This window comes from Lissotriton vulgaris, chromosome 1_1 (assembly GCF_964263255.1).
Source record: "Lissotriton vulgaris chromosome 1_1, aLisVul1.2, whole genome shotgun sequence".
NCBI classification, from domain to species: domain Eukaryota; kingdom Metazoa; phylum Chordata; class Amphibia; order Caudata; family Salamandridae; genus Lissotriton; species Lissotriton vulgaris.
In genome coordinates, this window is record NC_141685.1 from 1,918,100,298 (window position 1) to 1,918,119,960 (window position 19,663).

The 19,663-nt window shown below is 48.9% G+C and overlaps 1 protein-coding gene across 1 annotated transcript in view; it reads left to right on the forward strand.

Annotated features, from left to right (window-relative positions):
- ZDHHC17 (zDHHC palmitoyltransferase 17) overlaps positions 1-19,663 on the forward strand; it is a 520,726-nt gene that overhangs the window by 140,558 nt on the left and 360,505 nt on the right. The window contains exon 3 of the mRNA XM_086919563.1: positions 10,145-10,267. Within this exon, the coding sequence (XP_086775689.1) occupies positions 10,145-10,267 (123 nt within the window). The remainder of the gene's footprint in view (positions 1-10,144; positions 10,268-19,663) is intronic.

A 19,663-nucleotide genomic window follows, 5' to 3' on the forward strand; every position in this document is an offset into this window, starting at 1 on the left:
GGCATTCTCCAACAAAATAACTGAAAAACAAACAAGAACGATTAAAACGCTCAAAATTGGCTCTTCGTTCCGTCTCGAGCTCACGTGCAGCGGGGAGGTGCAGCTTCAGAGCACAGGAACAAGAGGATGTCTTCTGGTCTTGCGTCTCTTTTTATCCATCTTCAGGGTGGGCGTAAACCCGCCCCTGCCTGCCCCGAGGGCGTGGCCGGCGGCGTCCGTGTCTAGGCCAGCCCACTCAAGGGCGGGAAAAAGCGCGCCCCGGCTACGCCGCTTCGGGCATACCAGCCGAGACGCGCCTCCCGCCCAAAAATGTCTTCCCGGGGGGATCGAGGCACTCTGCCATACATTCGGGGGGACCGAGTGGTCGCCCCTTTCCAGGTATGGCCAGCTACAAAACAGTGTCCTGTGTGTGTCATTTGGGGCCATTTTACGAAGTCATATGAAGCATGTTATGCTATCATGAGAATATCCTGTTTATAAGGCTTGATCCAAGGCTTCCCTATTTTAATGTTAAAGGTATTTATTTTTGGGTAATGACGCAAGTTATTTTTTGTTTTGCGATCCTTTGCATCAAATTTCATCCGATGATTTGTCCTGCTCTAGCACTAATGTGCTGTTTTTAATACTGCTTTGGAACTCATTTCAGAAAGTTACCTGCAAACTGGAACAGAGCGAATCATGTCTTACATTAAGAAACTGTAACCATGTATTTTCAAAGAATTTCCAAAATGCAGATGTACCTGAAAATCGACTTCTACATTTAGTCTACTTTTGCAAGTTCGTGCGGGATGGTGGTTCTTTAATTCATTGCCCTTCATTGTTACAAGCTGCTTATGGGTTGGATTGATGTGGAAACACCCTTTTCTGCTTTTTAGGTAGAGGTATCGGTGTGTATGCGTTGTCTGCGAGACCTGCTGTAATCACTCTATGGAGTGTAATCTGGCCTGCTTCTTGCAATTGGTTAATTTGTGCGTCGTTTTTGTTTCCTCGCTCCTTGTTAGTTAGCGCTCTGATACATAATTTCTGTTTTTTTGCGAGGCTCACCGACCAATTACAGTTCCCTTCCACTCGTAAATGTTGTGTTATTTGGGGACTAGTTGTTTATTTAATGCTTGTGTGTGGCACAGCGCATTTTCACTTTACTATAGCTAGCTGCAGCCCACTTTTATTTGTTTTTGCATAGCTCGCTTTCATTTTGAGTATGGCTGTGCTTGGCCGACTGCTTTTGTTTTCTTGTCAGATAGCTTCTGTCAACAGTGTGTCTTGACTGCAAATTGTATTTGGGCATTTATAGTGTGCCGCGTTTAATTATTAGCAGTCAATATGTAGTGTTTGTATTTTTCTTTTGTTATTAGCAGTCAACTCCGATTCAGACGAACAGCGCCTTCCCCCACCCCATGGTACCCTTTCCACCAGCAGAAGCTTAGTAGTAACACTCTGCTGACATGTGCACAGACCTTGTTACCACACAGTATTTCACATTTTTTGCTTCTAAATGAAATTCAGAAAGGAGGAACTCCCCTGGAGTAACATTACTAAACACTGCAGCGTGATTTTGCTTGGTGGTTGTTCCACTAAATGAACTCTGAACGCACTGATGACAAGTCTTTTTCATATAAGTGCTGGACAGTGGCCACATTTTTAAAAATCTCTGCTGTCTCAACTCTTAGATTTGTAAATACTGTATTTTGCTGTTCGCATCAGGAAGGACTCACAGGACCCAGCACATGGTTGCATACAGTTTGTGCTCAGCATGGAGTTGCATAAGCACAATTTTTGTGTTGGTCATTCTGTAGTAGGGGATCTCTGTGTATAGTCCTAATCTAGTGAATAGTTCCGCTCATGTGCGGGGACCCCGGAGCAATCAAAAAAATTCTCTTAAGCGGTCTTCTTTGTAGTACTGCATATACACTTAAGAGACAATGAAAGACAAATAATGCAGTCTATACATAAAAGGCTACACTCTCCAGTGCTTCAACTAGAAATGCAAGGATATTAAAAAAAAAAATCCCACTTTAGACCTGGCTGCCAGGTTTCACCATGTTAAACACTTCCCCCCCTTCACCAAATCCTTGGAATGTTAGAGAGGAAGGACAGGACGGACAAGCCCCCGTAGGCTGCCATTATGTGTCTTAAAAAGGGATACCGTGCCTTTAAGGAAACTTTCCAGAACACTCCTGGTATCCCAGAATGCACAGCAACCCCCTCCACTTTCAGTTCTTTTTTCTGGCTCCTGCTAGCAGGACCCTGGAGCATTGAGCTCTCCATTTTTTGGGTTTATTTTCTACTAATTGTGCACTTTTAAAAGTGTTAGAGTGTTCACTCTACGTGTTTTTGCCTGGTCTCATCTGTTTTGGCTTCTTTCATCAAATATGCCTGCATTATTTGATAAATGTCCTGAGTGCTCCAGAAAAAAGGCAAAATCGGATCCTCACAGGGTGTGCATCCTGTGCCTGCCTTCTCATGTTCCTGAGGAGTGTGATATCTGTCTGCAGTTCCCTAAAAGGACCCTCAAGGACAGGGAGAAGACCAGGCTCCAATGCTTGGAGCTGAGAAGGCAGCAAGGACAAGGTGGGTCTGGGCATGGAGGGGCTCCTTCCTCTGCCTGTGCGTCGGCCTCTGGTGGGCTCCCCAGTAAAGAAAAGGCCAGAAAACGCCACCGGTCTACATCGACGTCGATACCCACGACGTCGGCGTCTAAAGGAATGACCACAGTCTGTTCCCCGTCTCCCCGGGGCTCTGGGTCGAAGCGCTGTCGACGTTCGACTTAGAGGGGACTGACGTCTAGACCTCCGACGAGGTCGACGTCCAGGACTGGTTAGTCGTTGAGCTATCATTGACGTCGAAAGGGGTCAAGACGCCAGCGCTCGCCGTCGAGGCGACACCGCCTGTCACAATCTACCTCGTCACATAAGTCAGCGACGTCGAGACGAAGATCAGCGTCGAGACGGAGGTCGTTGACGCCAAGGAGATCCCCGTCGTCGAGGAGACGATCGACGTCGAGGCACCGCTTGTCGACGTCGAAGAGACGGCTATTGACGCCGAGCAGACGCTCGTCTGCGTCATGACGACGTTCGTCGACGTCAAAGAGACGTTCTTCGACGTCGAAAGGACGCTTAGCATCGAGGAGGAAGACCTAGACGTTCTAGGACTAGGACGGAGTCCTTTGCTTCAGCAAGCAAGCGGTCGCGGCAGCGACGTCGCTCTTCCACGAGGGGGAGGGTCTCTAGATCGCCCCCCTCTGGTCAGAAGAAGAAGAAAAGGAGAGTGGGACAGTCTCCGGGCTCAGAGTACTCTCAGGTCTACTCACCCTTCAAACCGAGGTCACCTACACCTCCTCCTTTACCTGTGGATCCTCCGTGTACCCCGACTCCTCCTCCACAATCTCCTACGCCTCCACCACCTCCGGTTCCTCCTCACTGCCCTCCTCCACCAGCTCCAGCGAGGTTTGTCTCTTTACCTCATTTGCCGACGCCGCCTACGGGGCTTCCACAGCCTAGGCTCACGGCTCGGCCTCCACAGCACCCTCCTTTCCGGCTCGCATACTGTCCAAGGCTGCGGAGATAGAGGTCTTGCTCAAGGCAGAGAGATAGGTCCAGGAGTCGCCATCGCTCATCTACAAGGTCCAGACGGCGCCATAGGAGAGACAGATCTAGATCCCACCACACGGACTCGTCCAGTGCCAGGGACTACTCGCCGACCCTGTCGGACTCCCCTCGGACGAAGGTGTCCCCGATAGACGACATTGTCTCCTTCCAGGAGGTGTTGCTGCGCATCACGCTCACTATGCCAATGCCCTTGACTTCCCTTATTTTCGAGACCCTTCACAAGAAGCAATTGTCTCGCCCATTGTTGCCTTTGGTGCCAGGGTGGTGGAAACAACCATGGAGCTCTTCCTCACCCATGCGGTTACTAAAGCAGCGCCTTCCAGGCTGCAGAAGAAGTATCGGGCCCCTGACACGGACCCTGCGTTTCTTAGCTTGGACCCTGCGCCGGATTTGGTGATTGTGACGGCGGCGAGGAAGCAGCACGCAACCACCCCGTAATCGATGGTGCCTCCTGACAAGGAGAGCTGCTGGATGGATTCCGCAGTCAGGAAGGTCTGTGGGACGGCAGCCACGTCTATGAATGCCGCGAGTGCCTCGGCCTTGTTGGGACGTTATGATCGGTCCCTCTGGGAGTCCTTAACACGGTTCGTGGAACGTCTTCCACGGGAGGATAGGGAAGATTTCCAAGAAATCCTTAACGAAGGACTGATGGTCTGCAACCAGGTGATCAGTGCAGCTGCGGATTCCTCCCCTCCTGGCAGCGCACAGATACTGCCATGGGGTCAACCTGAGGCGCCACGACTGGCTGCGTCTGACGTCCTTGAAGCCCGAGGCGCAGCAGAGGGTGGCCAATCTACCCTTCTCTGGTGAGACCCTGTTTGGAAACATGCAGATGAGGAGATAGCCCGTATGAGGGCCGAGGCGGAGACCTTGACGGCTGTCGGATTGGAAAAGCCGAATGAACAAAAGACCTTCCGCTTGTTCCAGAGATGGTACGGGGCGCAAGGTAGAGGGCAAGGTCGCCAGACTGGACAACAACAGCAGCAGTTCCAGCGGCACCCGTTCCAAAAGCGCCAGAGGGGCCGTGGTGGTCAGCAGGCTTCATCCGCGACCAAAGGCCTGGCTGGGTCTTGGCCCTGAGCTGTTACTTCCCCTTCATCCGTTACCCGCTCTGGTGGGGGGAAGCATTCAACATTACCTGGCAGAGTGGAGAAACATTACTCAGGACAAGTGGGTGCTGAATATTGTTTGCAATGGATACAGTCTTCGTTTCACCAGCCCGCCTCCAGCAATCCCACCTGTTGGCTCACAGTTCCAACTGCGCGAGCTCCAGGCGGAGGCAGATACCCTGTTAAGAAAAAGGGCGATAGAAGACTTCCCTCTGTCTCAAAGGGGAAAGGGTCTTTACTCGTGCTTCTTCCTAATACAGAAGAAGGATAAGAATGAGTTAAGGCCCATTCTGGATTTGCGACAAGCAAACAAGTGGATTCACAGGGAAAAGTTTTGCATGCTGTCTTTGCACCAGATCTATCCTCCGCTGCAGAGGGGAGACTGGCTGTGCGCGATAGATCTGCAAGATGCGTACTTCCATGTGCCCATTGCACGGAAACATCGGAAGTTCCTGCGCTTCCTAGTCGGCACCAATCACTATCAGTACACCGTACTACAGTTTGGATTGAAGTCTGCACCCAGGACTTTTTCAAAATGCATCGCTGTGGTAGCAGCGCACCTGAGAAAGAACAAGGTGTTTGTCTACCCGTACTTGGACGATTGGTAGCGCAGTTGAGGACGGCCGGCCTGCTGAACAGTCTGGGGTTACACATAAATCTGTCCAAGTCTGTCCCGATTCCTGTGCAGTGCCTGCAGTACTTGGGAGCCTCCATCAATACGTTATCGGCAAGCGTGTCTCCTTCAAAGGAGAGACACTTATCAATCCTTCGGAAGGCTCAGGCTCTCATAGCTGCTCCATCTACAACAGTGAGGACAGTGTCTTCTCTACTGGGATCGATGGCCTCTTGTATACTCCTCACTCCACATGCGTGCCTACACATGAGGCCGCTACAGGAATGATTGGAGGGCCAGTGGGACCAGAGGAAAGGGTGGTGGGACGACCGGATTCAGTTGTCTCTTCACGCCCAACAGTCCCTGAGATGGTGGTGCTCGGCAGAGAATCTACTCCGAGGGGTTCCTTTCCACAAGGATATCCCGACTTGGACTATCGTGATGGATGCGTCTCTCCTGGGCTGGCGAGCGCATTCAGACCATCTGCAGATCCAAGGACAGTGGTCTCCGGCGGAGTCCACGTATCACATCAATTTCTTGGAACTCAGAGATGTTCACTTGGCACTGAAGGCCTTTCTTCCATCCTTCCAGACCAACTCCTTGCTTGTACAGACGGACAATACAACCACGATGCATTACCTCAACAAGCAGGGGGGCACGAGATCGCGCACACTGTCGCAGGAGGCGCAGGCGTTCTGGCACTGGCTGCTAGCCAGAGGACTGACGATAATGGCGACTCATCTGCCCGGTGTACAGAATGTTCAGGCGGACACCCTCAGCAGGTTGCTGCAAGAAAACCACGAGTGGGTCATAAACGACGAGGTGCTCGAAGACATCTTCGCCGTGTGGGACACTCCAGACGTGGATCTGTTCACCAACGCCGAAAACAGCAAATGCAGCGACTTCGCCTCGAGGTATTACCAACCGGGGACTCTGGGGAACGCATTATGGATCAACTGGTCGAACAGCTTTCTGTACGCTTTACCACCCATTCCCCTGATTCCGGCGGTGCTCATCAAACTGGCCCAGTCCCGGGTGCGGATACTCCTCATTGCTCCGGAGTGGCCCAGGTAGTGGTGGTTCACAGACCTGCTTCATCGCTCGATTCTGCCTCATCGGCGGCTGCTGTGTCGGCCGGACCTTCTCATGAAGTTTGGGGGGCAGATGTTGCACCCCATCCTCTCGTCGTTGAGTTTGGCGGCATGGCTTCTGAGAGAGTGCAATATGGCCACTTAAATCTTCCTAAGGATTGCATGGACATATTGAAGGAGGATAAGAGGCCGTCTACTAGGACCTCTTATGCTTACAAATGGAAGAGATTCTGCATCCGGTGCATGTCTAAGAAATATGATCCTACCACCTGCAAGGAGGATGTCATCCTTCCATACCTTCTGCATCTGGCTCAGTCTAGCCTTAATTTCCATTCCATTAAGGTTCATCTGGCTGCCTTGACTGCTTACAGAAAATGCCCTTCACAGACATCCTTCTTCCAGATTCCTGTGATTAAGGATTTTTTGGAAGGATTGAAGCAGATGTTTCCTCCTGTTTGACTTCCTTCGCCGGCATGGGAACTGAATGGTGTGCTGTCCAGGCTGATGAGGGAACCTTTTGAGCCTATTCACAAGGCTTCGCTGCAGCACCTGTCTTGGAAGGCGGTGTTCCTCGTAGCCATTACATCGGCCAGCAGGGTGAGTGAGATTCAGGCGTTATGTTGCCAAGAACCTTGTACTTTGTTTCATGCTGCTAAGGTTGTTATCTGACTCACCCTAAGTTCCTTCTCAAGGTGATTTCTGATTTTCATGTTAATCAGACGATAACTTTACCAACTTTTTTCCAGAATCCTTCCACTCCAGCGGAAAGGTCTCTTCATTCCCTGGATGTTAGAAGGGTGTTGAAATTCTATCTGGATAATACCAAAGCCATTCGCAGGTCCGACCAATTGTTTGTCAACTATGGGTCGGTTAGGACTGGTCTGGCTACTTCGAAGCAATCTATCTCTAGGTGGATTGTGTCGTGTATCCAGCTTTGTTATCAGAAAGCGAATAAGACCTTCCGGGGTAAGCCTAAGGCTTATTCCACCAGGGGCAAAGTGGCCAGAACTGCTTTGCTTCGTAATGTTCCCATTGTAGAGATCTGCAAGGCTGCCACTTGGAAGTCGGTCCATACCTTTGCTAAACATTACTGTCTGGACTCTGATGCCGGGGCAGATGCTCAGGTCAGACAGGCTTCGCTGCAAAATCTGTTCGCATAATAGTGGTGTTGTCTTTTATTCCACCGCTGTTTTTGGATGGGCTTGCCATTCTATTCTCTAGATTATGACTATACACAGAGATCCCCTACTACAGAAGGAGTAGTTTCTTGCCTGTAACTCAAGTTCTGTAGTAGGGGTATCTCTGTCATAGTCCTAAGCGCCCGCCCTCCTCTCGGGTGGAGAAAGTGATGAAATGATGAGTGCTACAGGTCTAGCTGATACACCTCCAAAAAGAACTGAAAGTGGAGGGAGTTACTGTGCATTTTGGGATACCAGGAGAGTTCTGGAAAGTTTCCTTAAAGGCATGGTATCCCTTTTTAAGCCACATTATGGCAACCTATGGGGGGCTTGTCTGTCCTGTCCTTCCTCCAAGGATTTGGTGAAGGGGAAGTGTTCTCCATGGTGAAACCTGGCAGACCTGTCTAAAGTGGGATATTTTAGGAATATCCTTGCATTTCTAGTTGAAGTACTGGACAGTGTAGCCTTGCATGTATAGGCTGCATTATTTGTCTTTAATTTTCTCTTAAGTGTCTATGCAGTACGGCAAAGAAGAAAGTTTAAGAGATTTTTTTTTATTTGCTCCGGGGTCCCCGCACATGAGCGGGACTATTCACTAGACTATGACTATATCAGAGATACCCCTACTACAGAACTGGAGTTACAGGCAAGAAACTACTCCTTGTGTCATCCTTGCACCTACGGCATCCCTGCTCTCCCCACTCCTCATGGAGTGGACTCCTTCGGTTAAAATAGTAAACTGTATGTATGGCATTTATAATCTAAGTAAATTATTTTCATTGGGTTTGAAGAAAGAAGTATTATTGATCTAACTGTATTGTGCAGCTCCAAACAACTTGACCACTTGCCCACATGGGAAGAAAAACAAAACATGACTTTTCAGTTAAAAAAAAAACAAAAAAACATAGTATGAATCCGTCCTTATACTAAGAGTTGCAAATGCACATTTAAGTATTTTTTTATCTGTGAATATTTTAAATCGCCAAGTATTCAAATGGTTTAAGCTTGGATTTTTTTTCCTCAATTTGGGTTGTATTAATAAGCACAACTACCCAACATGTTTTTTCACAAATACAGTCTGCAACGGTTTAAGAGCATCTTGTCGCTGGAGCACTACCCATTAGTTTTAAATGTCCATGTCCTAGTACCTGGTGAAACTGCTCTGCCTGGCACAATTCATGCGTTTGCAATGGGGCTGCGGAGTACTGGTCAACCCTGATAAATGTGTATATACGTGAATACGCTCTCATCTGATGCTTTTTCCAAACCGGTACAATGGTAAATATAATAAAAGAAATGTAATATAATTACCAGTTTTTCTGAGTGTGGAGCAGATAGGAGCTGGGGATCCGGGTTCGAGTCTTGGCGCATCATCCTGTGATTCTGTGCAAATCGCTGAATCTCCCTGTGCCCCAGGGACAGCGCCTAGATACCCTCACGGGTGATGGGCCGCGCTCTATAAATGAAATAAAATAATTTATTATGCGGACATTGAAAACAGAATACATTTTCTCAGGAGGTCATATAATATTTATTTGGTTTTACAAACTTAAGTAAGGATAATTTTAACGGGAATATAATGACTCAAAAGCAAGGATAAACATTGTGTGCAGTAACCCTGTAAATGTAACCGCAAACTGCCACCTAATTCTAATCGGAGGTATGAATCGGAAGCTTGCAGCTTTCTAATGCTGTAACCTAGTCACACTTGGTATAGTTTTAAACTTGCATTTACATTAAGTCCACTCCCAAGCTGCACTTTGTATCAATCTTGTGTCTTCTAGCCTTAATCCAGTGCGTAATTTACATTTTCATGTGTTAAATGCAAATTTAGGACTACGAAGAAAGCGAGAACTGAGGTGAAGTTTAAACAAGCATTTGCAATGCAATAGGTCTTGCATTTATGCGAGTTTGAGCTATTGGCATTGTAAATGATTATGGCTTTTTTATGTTTTGGTTTTTAAAACCTAAATAAAAGGCTTTGTCATTTACAAAGCCAAAAACTTAAAGTCTTGCAAATACGATACCTATTGCATTCCAAATGCTTGTTTTTTAATTTTCCAATGTAATATGATTCTGGAAATGCTAGAAAAGAAATTGCCAATGCCACAAACCTCTTTCAGGTAGTCCTTGTGCTTCCTGAGGTAAGTTTACCTTTTCCATTTAAGTGAGTAAAATATATCACTAACATAAGTGCCTTGCTCTACCTCTCATAGAAAACACCCTTCATTAGAGAGCGCCATACTTTGGAATTGACTCTTGAACTGGTTTGGAGACTTATGCTCATACCTGGCACTTATACATTCCCATTCATTCAAGAGTCACATGTATTCCATTAAAAAAAATTGTTTAATGAGCAACAACATAAATAATGCGAGTCTTGTAGATTTTTGGGTAATTTCTGATTGTCTTTATGGCTAGAAGCAACTATTGGGTATAGTTCACATATATACGATTGCATATATATGAGTAACAATTGTGCTTTGTTTTTGACAAATTTTTGTTTGCAATGTTAAGCTTTTTTTTTTTTTTTTTTTTTTTAAAGGTATGGAATATATGAACGATGTAGAGAGCTGGTGGAGGCAGGATATGATGTCCGACAGCCAGACAAAGAAAATGTTACTCTCTTGCACTGGGCTGCAATTAACAATAGGATTGATCTTGTCAAGTAGGTATCATTTTTCATTAAAATGGCAAGGAAAAAAACTATATGAAATTAAGTATGCTGCTGGAGCATTTTCCAGTTTCATTTGGTTTTTCTATTTGTTCAAGTATTTGAGTATTTTATTGTGTGATATCATTTTATGTGACCTTGTATGAGGAACTCATTGGTGAAACCAACATAGACCTGTCCCCTGTGAATTAATGGCAACCTAGAAGCAAGTCTCTTGATCGCCTGTGGAATTGGTTTGGTTTCAGATGCTTGCTGGTGGTATCCTATTGAACCTGCCCATTGTTTAACTGTTGGACTAGGACTCAAATGCTTCTGGGACAATGGTATGTTCTTGCAACATTGTGTTAACTGTCAAAGGACTTTTTCACTTTAGGATCTAAATTGGTCTTTTTTTACAATGAGGAGAAATCATAACGGATCTCTTACTATTTTAATTCCCAAGAGTTTGCAACATAAGACCATATAGTTTGTGCTTCTGCTGAAAACTCCCAGTCTAGACCCCTAGGACACAAACAACTATTGCCCTTTCACTATTTTTCCGTCTAGGGAAAGATAATAGAGAAAATGGTATTCAAGGATTTATCTAGGTATCGTATGATGAAAAACCAGTGCCCATGGCAAGACTGGGTGTCGTCCAGGTTGTGGCTCTCAAACAACTCTGGCCCAAACCTTGATGAAGTCAGGCGGATCATCAACAATGGTGATATGGAAGGGATCCTATTGAATTCACTATGTTTGATGCAGGTGCACAGCCTTATTTCTTTCAAATGTTCCAAAATAGATTCAAAAAAGTGTAAATTAATTTTTAGGTGCTCCGCAGTTGGCATCTTCCGTCCAAGACGTCCTATTCAACACAAACAAAATGTGCTCCTAATGACCCATTAGTTTCATCCCCGTGGGCACTCAAATTCTGGTTCCTCCAAGAAAAACTGAGGACTCCACACAGTTCAATAAAGTTATTCACTCTTTCTTTTATTGATTCTTGAATTGGAATTCATAATTTTTGCTTAATGAAATTCATTTTTCATTCCATTTTGTTTATTCATCGTCATTCTTTTATAACATTGCTGCTTTGTTTGCTCCTATGCATTTCGGGCAAGAGAAAGCCCTTCCTCAGGGAGCGTCGATGTCTTTTAAATTTTTCAGTTTCACAAGTCTTGTTCGTAACGTCACCTCCGATGCGGTAAACGCAGATCTTCCCAAACTCAAAAATGTTATAAAAGAATGACTATGAATAAACAAAATGGAATGAAAAATGTATTTCATTAAGCAAAAATTATGAATTTTAATTCAAGAATCAATAAAAGAAAGAGTGAATAACTTTATTGAACTGTGTGGAGTCCTCAGTTTTTCTTGGAGGAACCAGAATCGAAATTTGCCTAGCTTACGTAACGGTAAGTTTCAATTCTATTAAGGACACGGAGGCGAGGATTATGCTATATCTTCCTTCGCTTTATTAACATAAAGAAACCACAGCAGCTTAGGAAAAGATATAATACGAACAAAAAATGCTTTAAACATAAAGCATTGACGTAATGTTCAACAAAAAATCAACAACAACTCCCAAGAGTCTCTTTGCGTATAATAATAGTCCATAGTCCTTTGTCTCTGTCCATCAACACTATATAACCGGACTTCCCATCATCTTCCTCCTCTTTCTTCGCGCAGATCACGCTTAAGCCTCATTGGTCCTGTTTAGCACCGTCGTTGCCTGTCAAAAAAGGAACCGCATCAGCGAGGTGGCCCAGGAAAATGCGACAACAAGGCGAGGAGCATTCAGTGAACAACACAGTACTGACAACGTAAAGGAAAACGCTTTACTTACTGCCATACGGGTGGGTAGAGACACCACTGTAGTCCGGGTGGGATAATCCTCGCCTCCGTGTCCTTAATAGAATTGAAACTTACCGTTACGTAAGCTAGGCAAATTTCGATTCTATGTCAGGACCGGAGGCTTCAGATTATGCTAGTTTAAAGCTTACTTACCACCAACTGAGCTAAATCCACCACCGGCTTAAAATAAAACCTCTTGAAGGTGGAATCCGAGGACCAGTCCGCCGCTCGCATAAGGTCCTCCAGACGAGCACCCACCGAGAATGCCTTAGAGGCCATGGCCCCCCTGGCGGAGTGTGCTCCAAAGAGAGAAGTATTGATGCCCGCTTCGTGCATGACCCACCGCACCCACCGAGCAATAGTGGGGGAGGAGACAGCTCTGTGTGGCTTCCGCAGGGCAATCAACAACTGACGCTCGCCCGGAGGGCGCAGATCCAAGGTCAGGTCCTCATATGCTTTGAGGCATTGCACGACACACAACTTAGGAGTGTCAGTAAAAGCTGGATAAGAAATGGAACGCGACGACGTCTTAGTGCGTCGGCCCACCGTAAAAGTAACCCCATCCGGGGAAAAAATGCGTGCAGAAACATCCAGCGCGCGCACGTCCGAGACGCGCCTACAAGAGACCAGACATAACAACATGGCTAATTTCGCCGAGAGCTCCTTAAGAGACAGATAAGAATTCGCTGGCCACGACAGGAACAGATTCAGAACCAAATTGACGTCCCAAAGGACGGAGTACCTGGGTTCTGGCGGCAGACCGAGGCGAACCGCTCGCAGAAGCCGGCACACAAGGGTGTTCCCCTACCGGATGGCCATCGATGTTAACATGGCCCGCAGATATCGCCGACCGGATAGCATTGATCGTCCTATACGCTAAACCCTTGTCGGCCAAATGAGCCAGGAAATTCAGCACGGGAACAAGGCCGGCGACCATGGGATCCAAATCCCTTCGTAAACACCAACGCATCCACTTAAGCCAAGCGGATCTGTAACGCTTCGTCGTACTATCGGCCCATGCTTTGGAGAGCAAGTGCGCAGCTGACCCCGAAAGGCCCGGGAGCGTCCAGCGTCTCCTGAGAGCCTCCACGCCACGAGGCGGAGAGTGTTCTGCATGACGAGAGGGTGAGGTTCCTGATCCGGGCTCGTCAGGAGCAGAGGAAACAGGGGGAGTAGGATTGGAAAATCCCAAGAAAGTTCCAGAAGAACCGGAAACCATACTTGAGACCTCCACAGCGGTGTAACCAACACCAGTTCCACACCCTGGCGGCGTATTTGAGCCGCCGTTCGCATGATCATGGAGAACGGGGGAAACGCAAACGGCTGTTCCCGACTCCAATCCTGCAAGAACGCGTCCGTGGCCTCCGCCAGAGGGTCCGGCCTCCAGCTGTAGAACCGCGGCAGCTGGTGGTCGAGACGGGACGCGAAGAGGTCCACCGAGAAGGGGCCCCAAAGGGAGTGTAGCCACCGGAAGACTCCCGGATCCAGTTTCCACTGGCTGGCATCCCTGAGATGTCGAGAGTGCCAATCCGCTACTTGATTGGATTGGCCTGGCAGATACTCCGCCGTCACCGCAATGTGACGAGACAGGCAATAATCCCAGAAGTCTTTCGCTAAGTCCGCCAAAGCGCGGGACCGAGGACCTCCCAGGTGGTTCACATATCGGACCGCCGAAATATTGTCCATCCGTAGCAGGACACAAGCCTTGACCGAATCTTTGGTCCAACAGCGAACCGCGAAGGAGCCCGCAAGGAGCTCCAAACAATTGATATGCAATTGTTGTTCTTCTGACGACCAGGCGCCGCCGGTGGAAAAATCCCCGCACCGGGCGCCCCAGCCCGACCTGCTGGCGTCGGATTCTATGATCAAGTCTGGAGCCGACCCGAAGATCGCTCGCCCATTCCATGCCTCCAAGTGAGACAGCCACCATGACATCTCCTCCTTCACTTCGTCCGTGAGGGGAACCCACTGATCGTAACACATCCCACGGCGCAAGTGCTGCGCCTTCAGGCGCTGAAGAGCCCTGTAGTGCAGCGGGCCTGGGAAAATCGCCTGGATGGAGGACGATAGAAGACCCACCACCTTGGCGACCTGGCGCAGTGACGTACGATCCCTCGCGATCGTCTGCCGAAGCAGGTGTCGAATCTTTGCGACCTTCCGACCCGGTAGGCTCAAGACCGCCTGTACCGAGTCCACCACGAAACCTAAAAAGGTGATCTGCTGAGTGGGAACCAAGACCGACTTGGAACCGTTGATGACGAACCCCAGTCTCTGAAGCAGGCCGACAGCTTGACGCAGCTGTCCTGCCAGTACCTCTGGGCACTGCCCCATGAGGAGGATGTCGTCTAAGTATACTATCATACGGACCCCTTGACTTCTGAGAAACTCCACTACCGGGTGGAGGACCTTCGTGAAGCACCACGGGGCCGAAGAAAGGCCGAACGGCAGGGCGGTGAATTCGAACACCTTGCCGTCCCACAGGAATTGTAGGAAACGACGATGAGGGGGGTGGATGGGAACGACCAAGTAGGCATCCTTGAGATCCAGTCGCACCATCCAATCCCGAGGGAGGAGCACGTCCCGAAGGAGGTGGATCCGCTCCATCTTGAAGTGACGGTAGACCAACCACCCATTGAATTCCTTGAGATTGATCACAGGCCTCTTGCCCCCATCCGTCTTGTCTACCAGGAAGACGTTGCTGAGGAACCCATGTGGGTGGCGCGTTGATAGACGGATGGCTCCCTTGCGCAGCAAGTCTGAGACTTCCCCGTCTATCAATCGCGCGTCGGATTCTGAGAAAACCATCGGGCGCGGGGGCCTCACCTGAGTTGGTTGGTCGTGAAACTCTATATGGAAACCTCTGACAGTTTGCAAAACCCAAGCATCGGCAGTGAGCAATTCCCACTCCCCGTAAAAGCTTGCCAGCCGCCCCCCAATCGGAACTTGATCCAAGCAAAGTACACTTACCGGGGGCATTTCCTTGTCCGGAGTTCTTCTTGAACCCTCTGCCACCATAGCGCTGTCCCCTCGTGGGGTAGAAATTGGTGTAGTTGGCCGAGGTCTGGTACTGACCTCTTCCGGAGCCCTGTCCACGGTTGTTGGTCTGCTGACCACGGCCGATCGCGCGGCCCCTGCCGCGACCGGCCCCTCCAGAAAAACGCTGGTGGAACACCCTCTTGATGCTGGACTGGGCCTTGTCCAGCGACGTGAACGTATTCACGAACTTTCCCAGCTCGCGGATGAAAGGCTCACCGAAAAGGCCACCCTGGGCCACGGCACCTGCCTCCGACGAGGCCAGGTCCCCCAGCTTCGGATCCAGCTTGATAAGGAGCGAACGCCGCCTCTCCGTGGATAGGGCACAGTTGGCGTTGCCCAAAAAGACGATCACCCTCTGGGCCCAGTTGGAGAGCACCTCCGGTGAAATGGCGGTGCCATTCGCTCGGGCCTCCTCCGCCATATCAAGGATCTTCGTGGCGGGCCCGACCGCATCCAACAGCTTGTCCTGGCAGGCCCGCCAGGACCGGTCGATCCCCTTCCTGGGGTCCTTCATGAATTTCGCCAGGAAGGTGGCCATCTTGGGGTCCAATTCTGGCGTCATGGCCACTTTCCCCTCCAGAGTAGGCCGAGGGCATTCCCCGCGCAGGCAACCCCTCGCCTCCTTCTCCAGGGGCTTGCGCAGCCTGCCCGCGACAAACTTCGCCACCGTCTCCCCCGGGGCCCAGGCCGCGGATCGGGGGTGGACGATCTCGTCCGGGTCCAGCATGCCCGACTCGTCTCGGGGCATCTCCTTTCCTGAAGGCGTCGGGAGCCAAGAACGGGTCGACTCCCCGTCGTCATCTGTGTCCGGAGAGTCGTAGATCGGGGAGGCGGGCGCCGTCGACAGGTCGCCCAAAGTGCCAGGGCCTACCAAGGGCGTCGGAGGCACCGCCGTCGCCTTGGCCAGGAAGGCGTCGCGAAGACGCTCGAAAGCGCCCTTATCCACTCCATGGGCCTCCGATGAGGGCCCTTCACCCCGGGGTCTCTTCGGAGCGGGCGGCAACCCGCCGGACGTCCCCGGGAGTTCGGGGGACGGAGGCACCTGCGTCGCTGCCAGCTTCGCACACTCCTCCACGATGCGGGCCGAAAGGCGGTCCTCCATGGGCCCTACCACCTCCGTCACACAACGATAGATGGAGTTGTCCACCGCCTGGCAAAACTTGTCATCCTGCAAGTAGGGGCAGGCCTCCTCCTCGTACTCCCCTTCCATCTCGGAACCAAGGGGCAAATGCGGGGCACCCAAGAGGGCGGCAACCGAGAAAGTTCTCGAATGTGGGCAGGCCCAGCGGCTGCGATCACGTTTTGGGCCAGCTGACGTGGCAGGTGGGCTGCACCAACCCCCAAGCGCGCAGACCCTCCTCGCCGGGACCGGGTCTACGTACCCCTCAAGCGCGCTAGGCCACACCCAGGTAAAGAGGTGCACAGATCTCGCCCGAAGGCGATTCACGCGGTCAAAACCGCTGTACAGACCCCAGAGGGCGTCAAAATTGTGAAAGTACAGACCCGGATCACCAGGTGTCAGAGGGGTACGCGAGGGTCGGCCCCTGCGCAAGCAGACCCCACGGCGTGGCTCCTCGCACTGCGGAGGCGCGCCGGAGGGTCGGCGAGGCGACAGGCCACCCCCTTGCGGTCTATGTACACACCGCACACAAGTGGGAATAAAGTCGCGTAGGAACGACAGAACGTTCCCGCAACCGGGGACTCTGAAAGGGAATAAACCATGCAAGGAGTCCCCAAAGACCGCACACAAGACAATCAATCACAATAAAAGAAGACAAAACAGAAAAGCACTTATCTGGCTGCGGGAGCAGCGAAGAAAGAGGAGGAAGATGATGGGAAGTCCGGTTATATAGTGTTGATGGACAAAGGACTATGGACTATTATTATACGCAAAGAGACTCTTGGGAGTTGTTGTTGATTTTTTGTTGAACATTACGTCAATGCTTTATGTTTAAAGCATTTTTTGTTCGTATTATATCTTTTCCTAAGCTGCTGTGGTTTCTTTATGTTAATAAAGCGAAGGAAGATATAGCATAATCTGAAGCCTCCGGTCCTGACATAGAATTTGAGTGCCCACGGGGATGCAACTAATGGGTCATTAGGAGCACGTTTTGTTCTATTGAATTCACCCCATTCTGCATTTGAAATGCTGAACTGTCGACTGCTCACGGAGAAGTGAGGTTTTGGATTGATCCTTCTCATTCTTGTCAGTAATGTTTGTCATTGATCCTTCCTACTTTAAAGTCAAATAAATTGATGGTACCATGTGTGATTATTTGTAGATATCAGTCTTTCTAGTATTACTTAATATTGACGTCCGGTTGTTTTCTGCCTTAATAACTTTTGGTTGTTGTAGCCTGTCTTATACTGACAATACTCGGCTAATAGTTATTAGGCTGGGCAAAGTAGCTCTCTTTTGAGCTGCCAGCATTTTCATTTGAATTCCCTTTGAATTTAGATCTGTCTACAGTAGTGTCTGTCTAGCTGTTTTCTAAGGGTAGGAAGGAGACTTATGCAAAATACCATAGTTGATCAAACTCACATTTGAGAGTGGTTGTGAAAGCAATTTCTATACATAATGTGGTAGATCCCATAATGGTGCATTACCTAGACTTCTCTCGGTATCAACACGTCCAGGACACTTGAGGTCTGATCCAGATGTTTCAACGTCACTCCTGGATCTCAGCGTGGGTGCCTCTGTGACTCACTGACCTTTTGGACTCCTGCATGCTGCTTGTCAATCGTGCCTGACAGCAAATGGGGGACTGCAGTGAGATCTTCAAGTCTCGGAGGGCGCAGCAAAAAGGGAAAATGTCAGTTTCTATTCAGGTTTTGAAGGAGACTGCAAAAGACCTGCACTTATGGCTGCTTGCCACAGTTGGACTGGCAGCAGACTCTTCTTCCTACCTCACATGGACTGTCTTCATTGGTAACACATGTAGCACTGCTGGGTTGGGGAGGTCATCTTGGAGGGATGAAGATCAGAGGACACTGCTCAAGGGGTTGGAGTTGTGGGCCATCAAACGAACAACACCACTACAATGTGGGATTGTAACAAGCAAGCGATGTGTGGTCCTGTACCACAAGGCTCCATCCCTCTAAAACAGGGCATTTCCCTGGTTGTGAACTACCTGTTTGAATCTTAAAGCACCAGGAGAGAGGAAATTCATCGGTGACGCCTATCAGACATGAATAGCCATTACACGAGTTGGCACAGGTCGGCTTCCAGCAATAGGGAGAACCCGAACTTGATTCCTTCAGCCCCGGCGTGAACACAAACACTGGCGTTCCCAAAAAACTGCAGTATACAAAGTGATGGATGGAATGCTTGAATGAATCTACGCCGTTGGGAATTACTCTGGCTGCATCCCAGTATATCATTATTTTACACACCATGTCAACCTTAGTTTGGACATATGCATATCAGTCCTAATCCTGCTTCAAGCGAACAATTCAGCGTGAACCAGAACACAAACCCCCTAGAACCTGATTAGGGCTCATCATCCAGGTATAGCTTGGTTGCAATGAGACATTGTGCAGAGGACCCACGTCTGGGCTGTAGTAGCAGTGTATGAAAAATATGATGTGTCCCTAGTAATAACCAGTGGCTGATATTAATTAAAGAATTCCACCCATCCCTTTTTTGTATACTTGTGTGTTGCCGTAAGTAGGACAGGTATGCCCAGATGTGGGTCCCATGCACACTGTGACACTGGAATCAAGCTATACCTAGCTGATGAGGCCTAACTAGGATGATGCCAGTCAAGAATGGCCTGTATTTCGGTTCATTGAGTACCTGGCGTGGCAGTTCGGCTGGACTGTTCCCATTGGAGAGTGTCCAGATTAATTTGCATATGACTGCTTCCAAAATGAGTTGCCATGGTTTGCAAAATAATGGACAGAGATGTGGTCCTCAATTACCAGTGGCTTGTATTAATTCAAGCATTCCATTCATCACTTGTTTTGTATACTTTGGAGTTCCCATCAAGGCATTCTGCTAAGAGGCGCTCTGGACTCTTGTATGAATTCCTGCCTCTGCCTCTCCTGCCCAGCATTCTAAAGGAGATCTGAACAACCAGACCCAAATTATGCCATAGGTTAAAATTGGACCAGGAGAATGTGGCTCCCAGAACTTATAGGCATAGGCATTTGTCCTCCCAACAGGCTGCTGCTTCAGGAGGATGGGTGCTGGAAAAAGTATGTGTCCTTGTGTGTTTCCCACAATATGGACCCATTACAGGGAAAGCTGTCTTGCTTTCCGTGTTGTCTTTAGCCCAATAAGAACTGTTAACGGTTATTTTTCTTCTCTTTCAGCCTTTCTGCATTTATCAGACCAACCATTCTTGTTAGTCTTTTTGTGGTGTGTTTCCTTAAAGATTAAATTCATATCTTTCCAGCTAAACCCTTTATGATGCCTTAATGGCACCTTATTTTGAGGCCTCACATTCCTTATGTGTACTTCATTTGAGCCAATGCACAACTTCCCTTTAATTCTGACTCTCAAAACAGTCTTTTTCATTG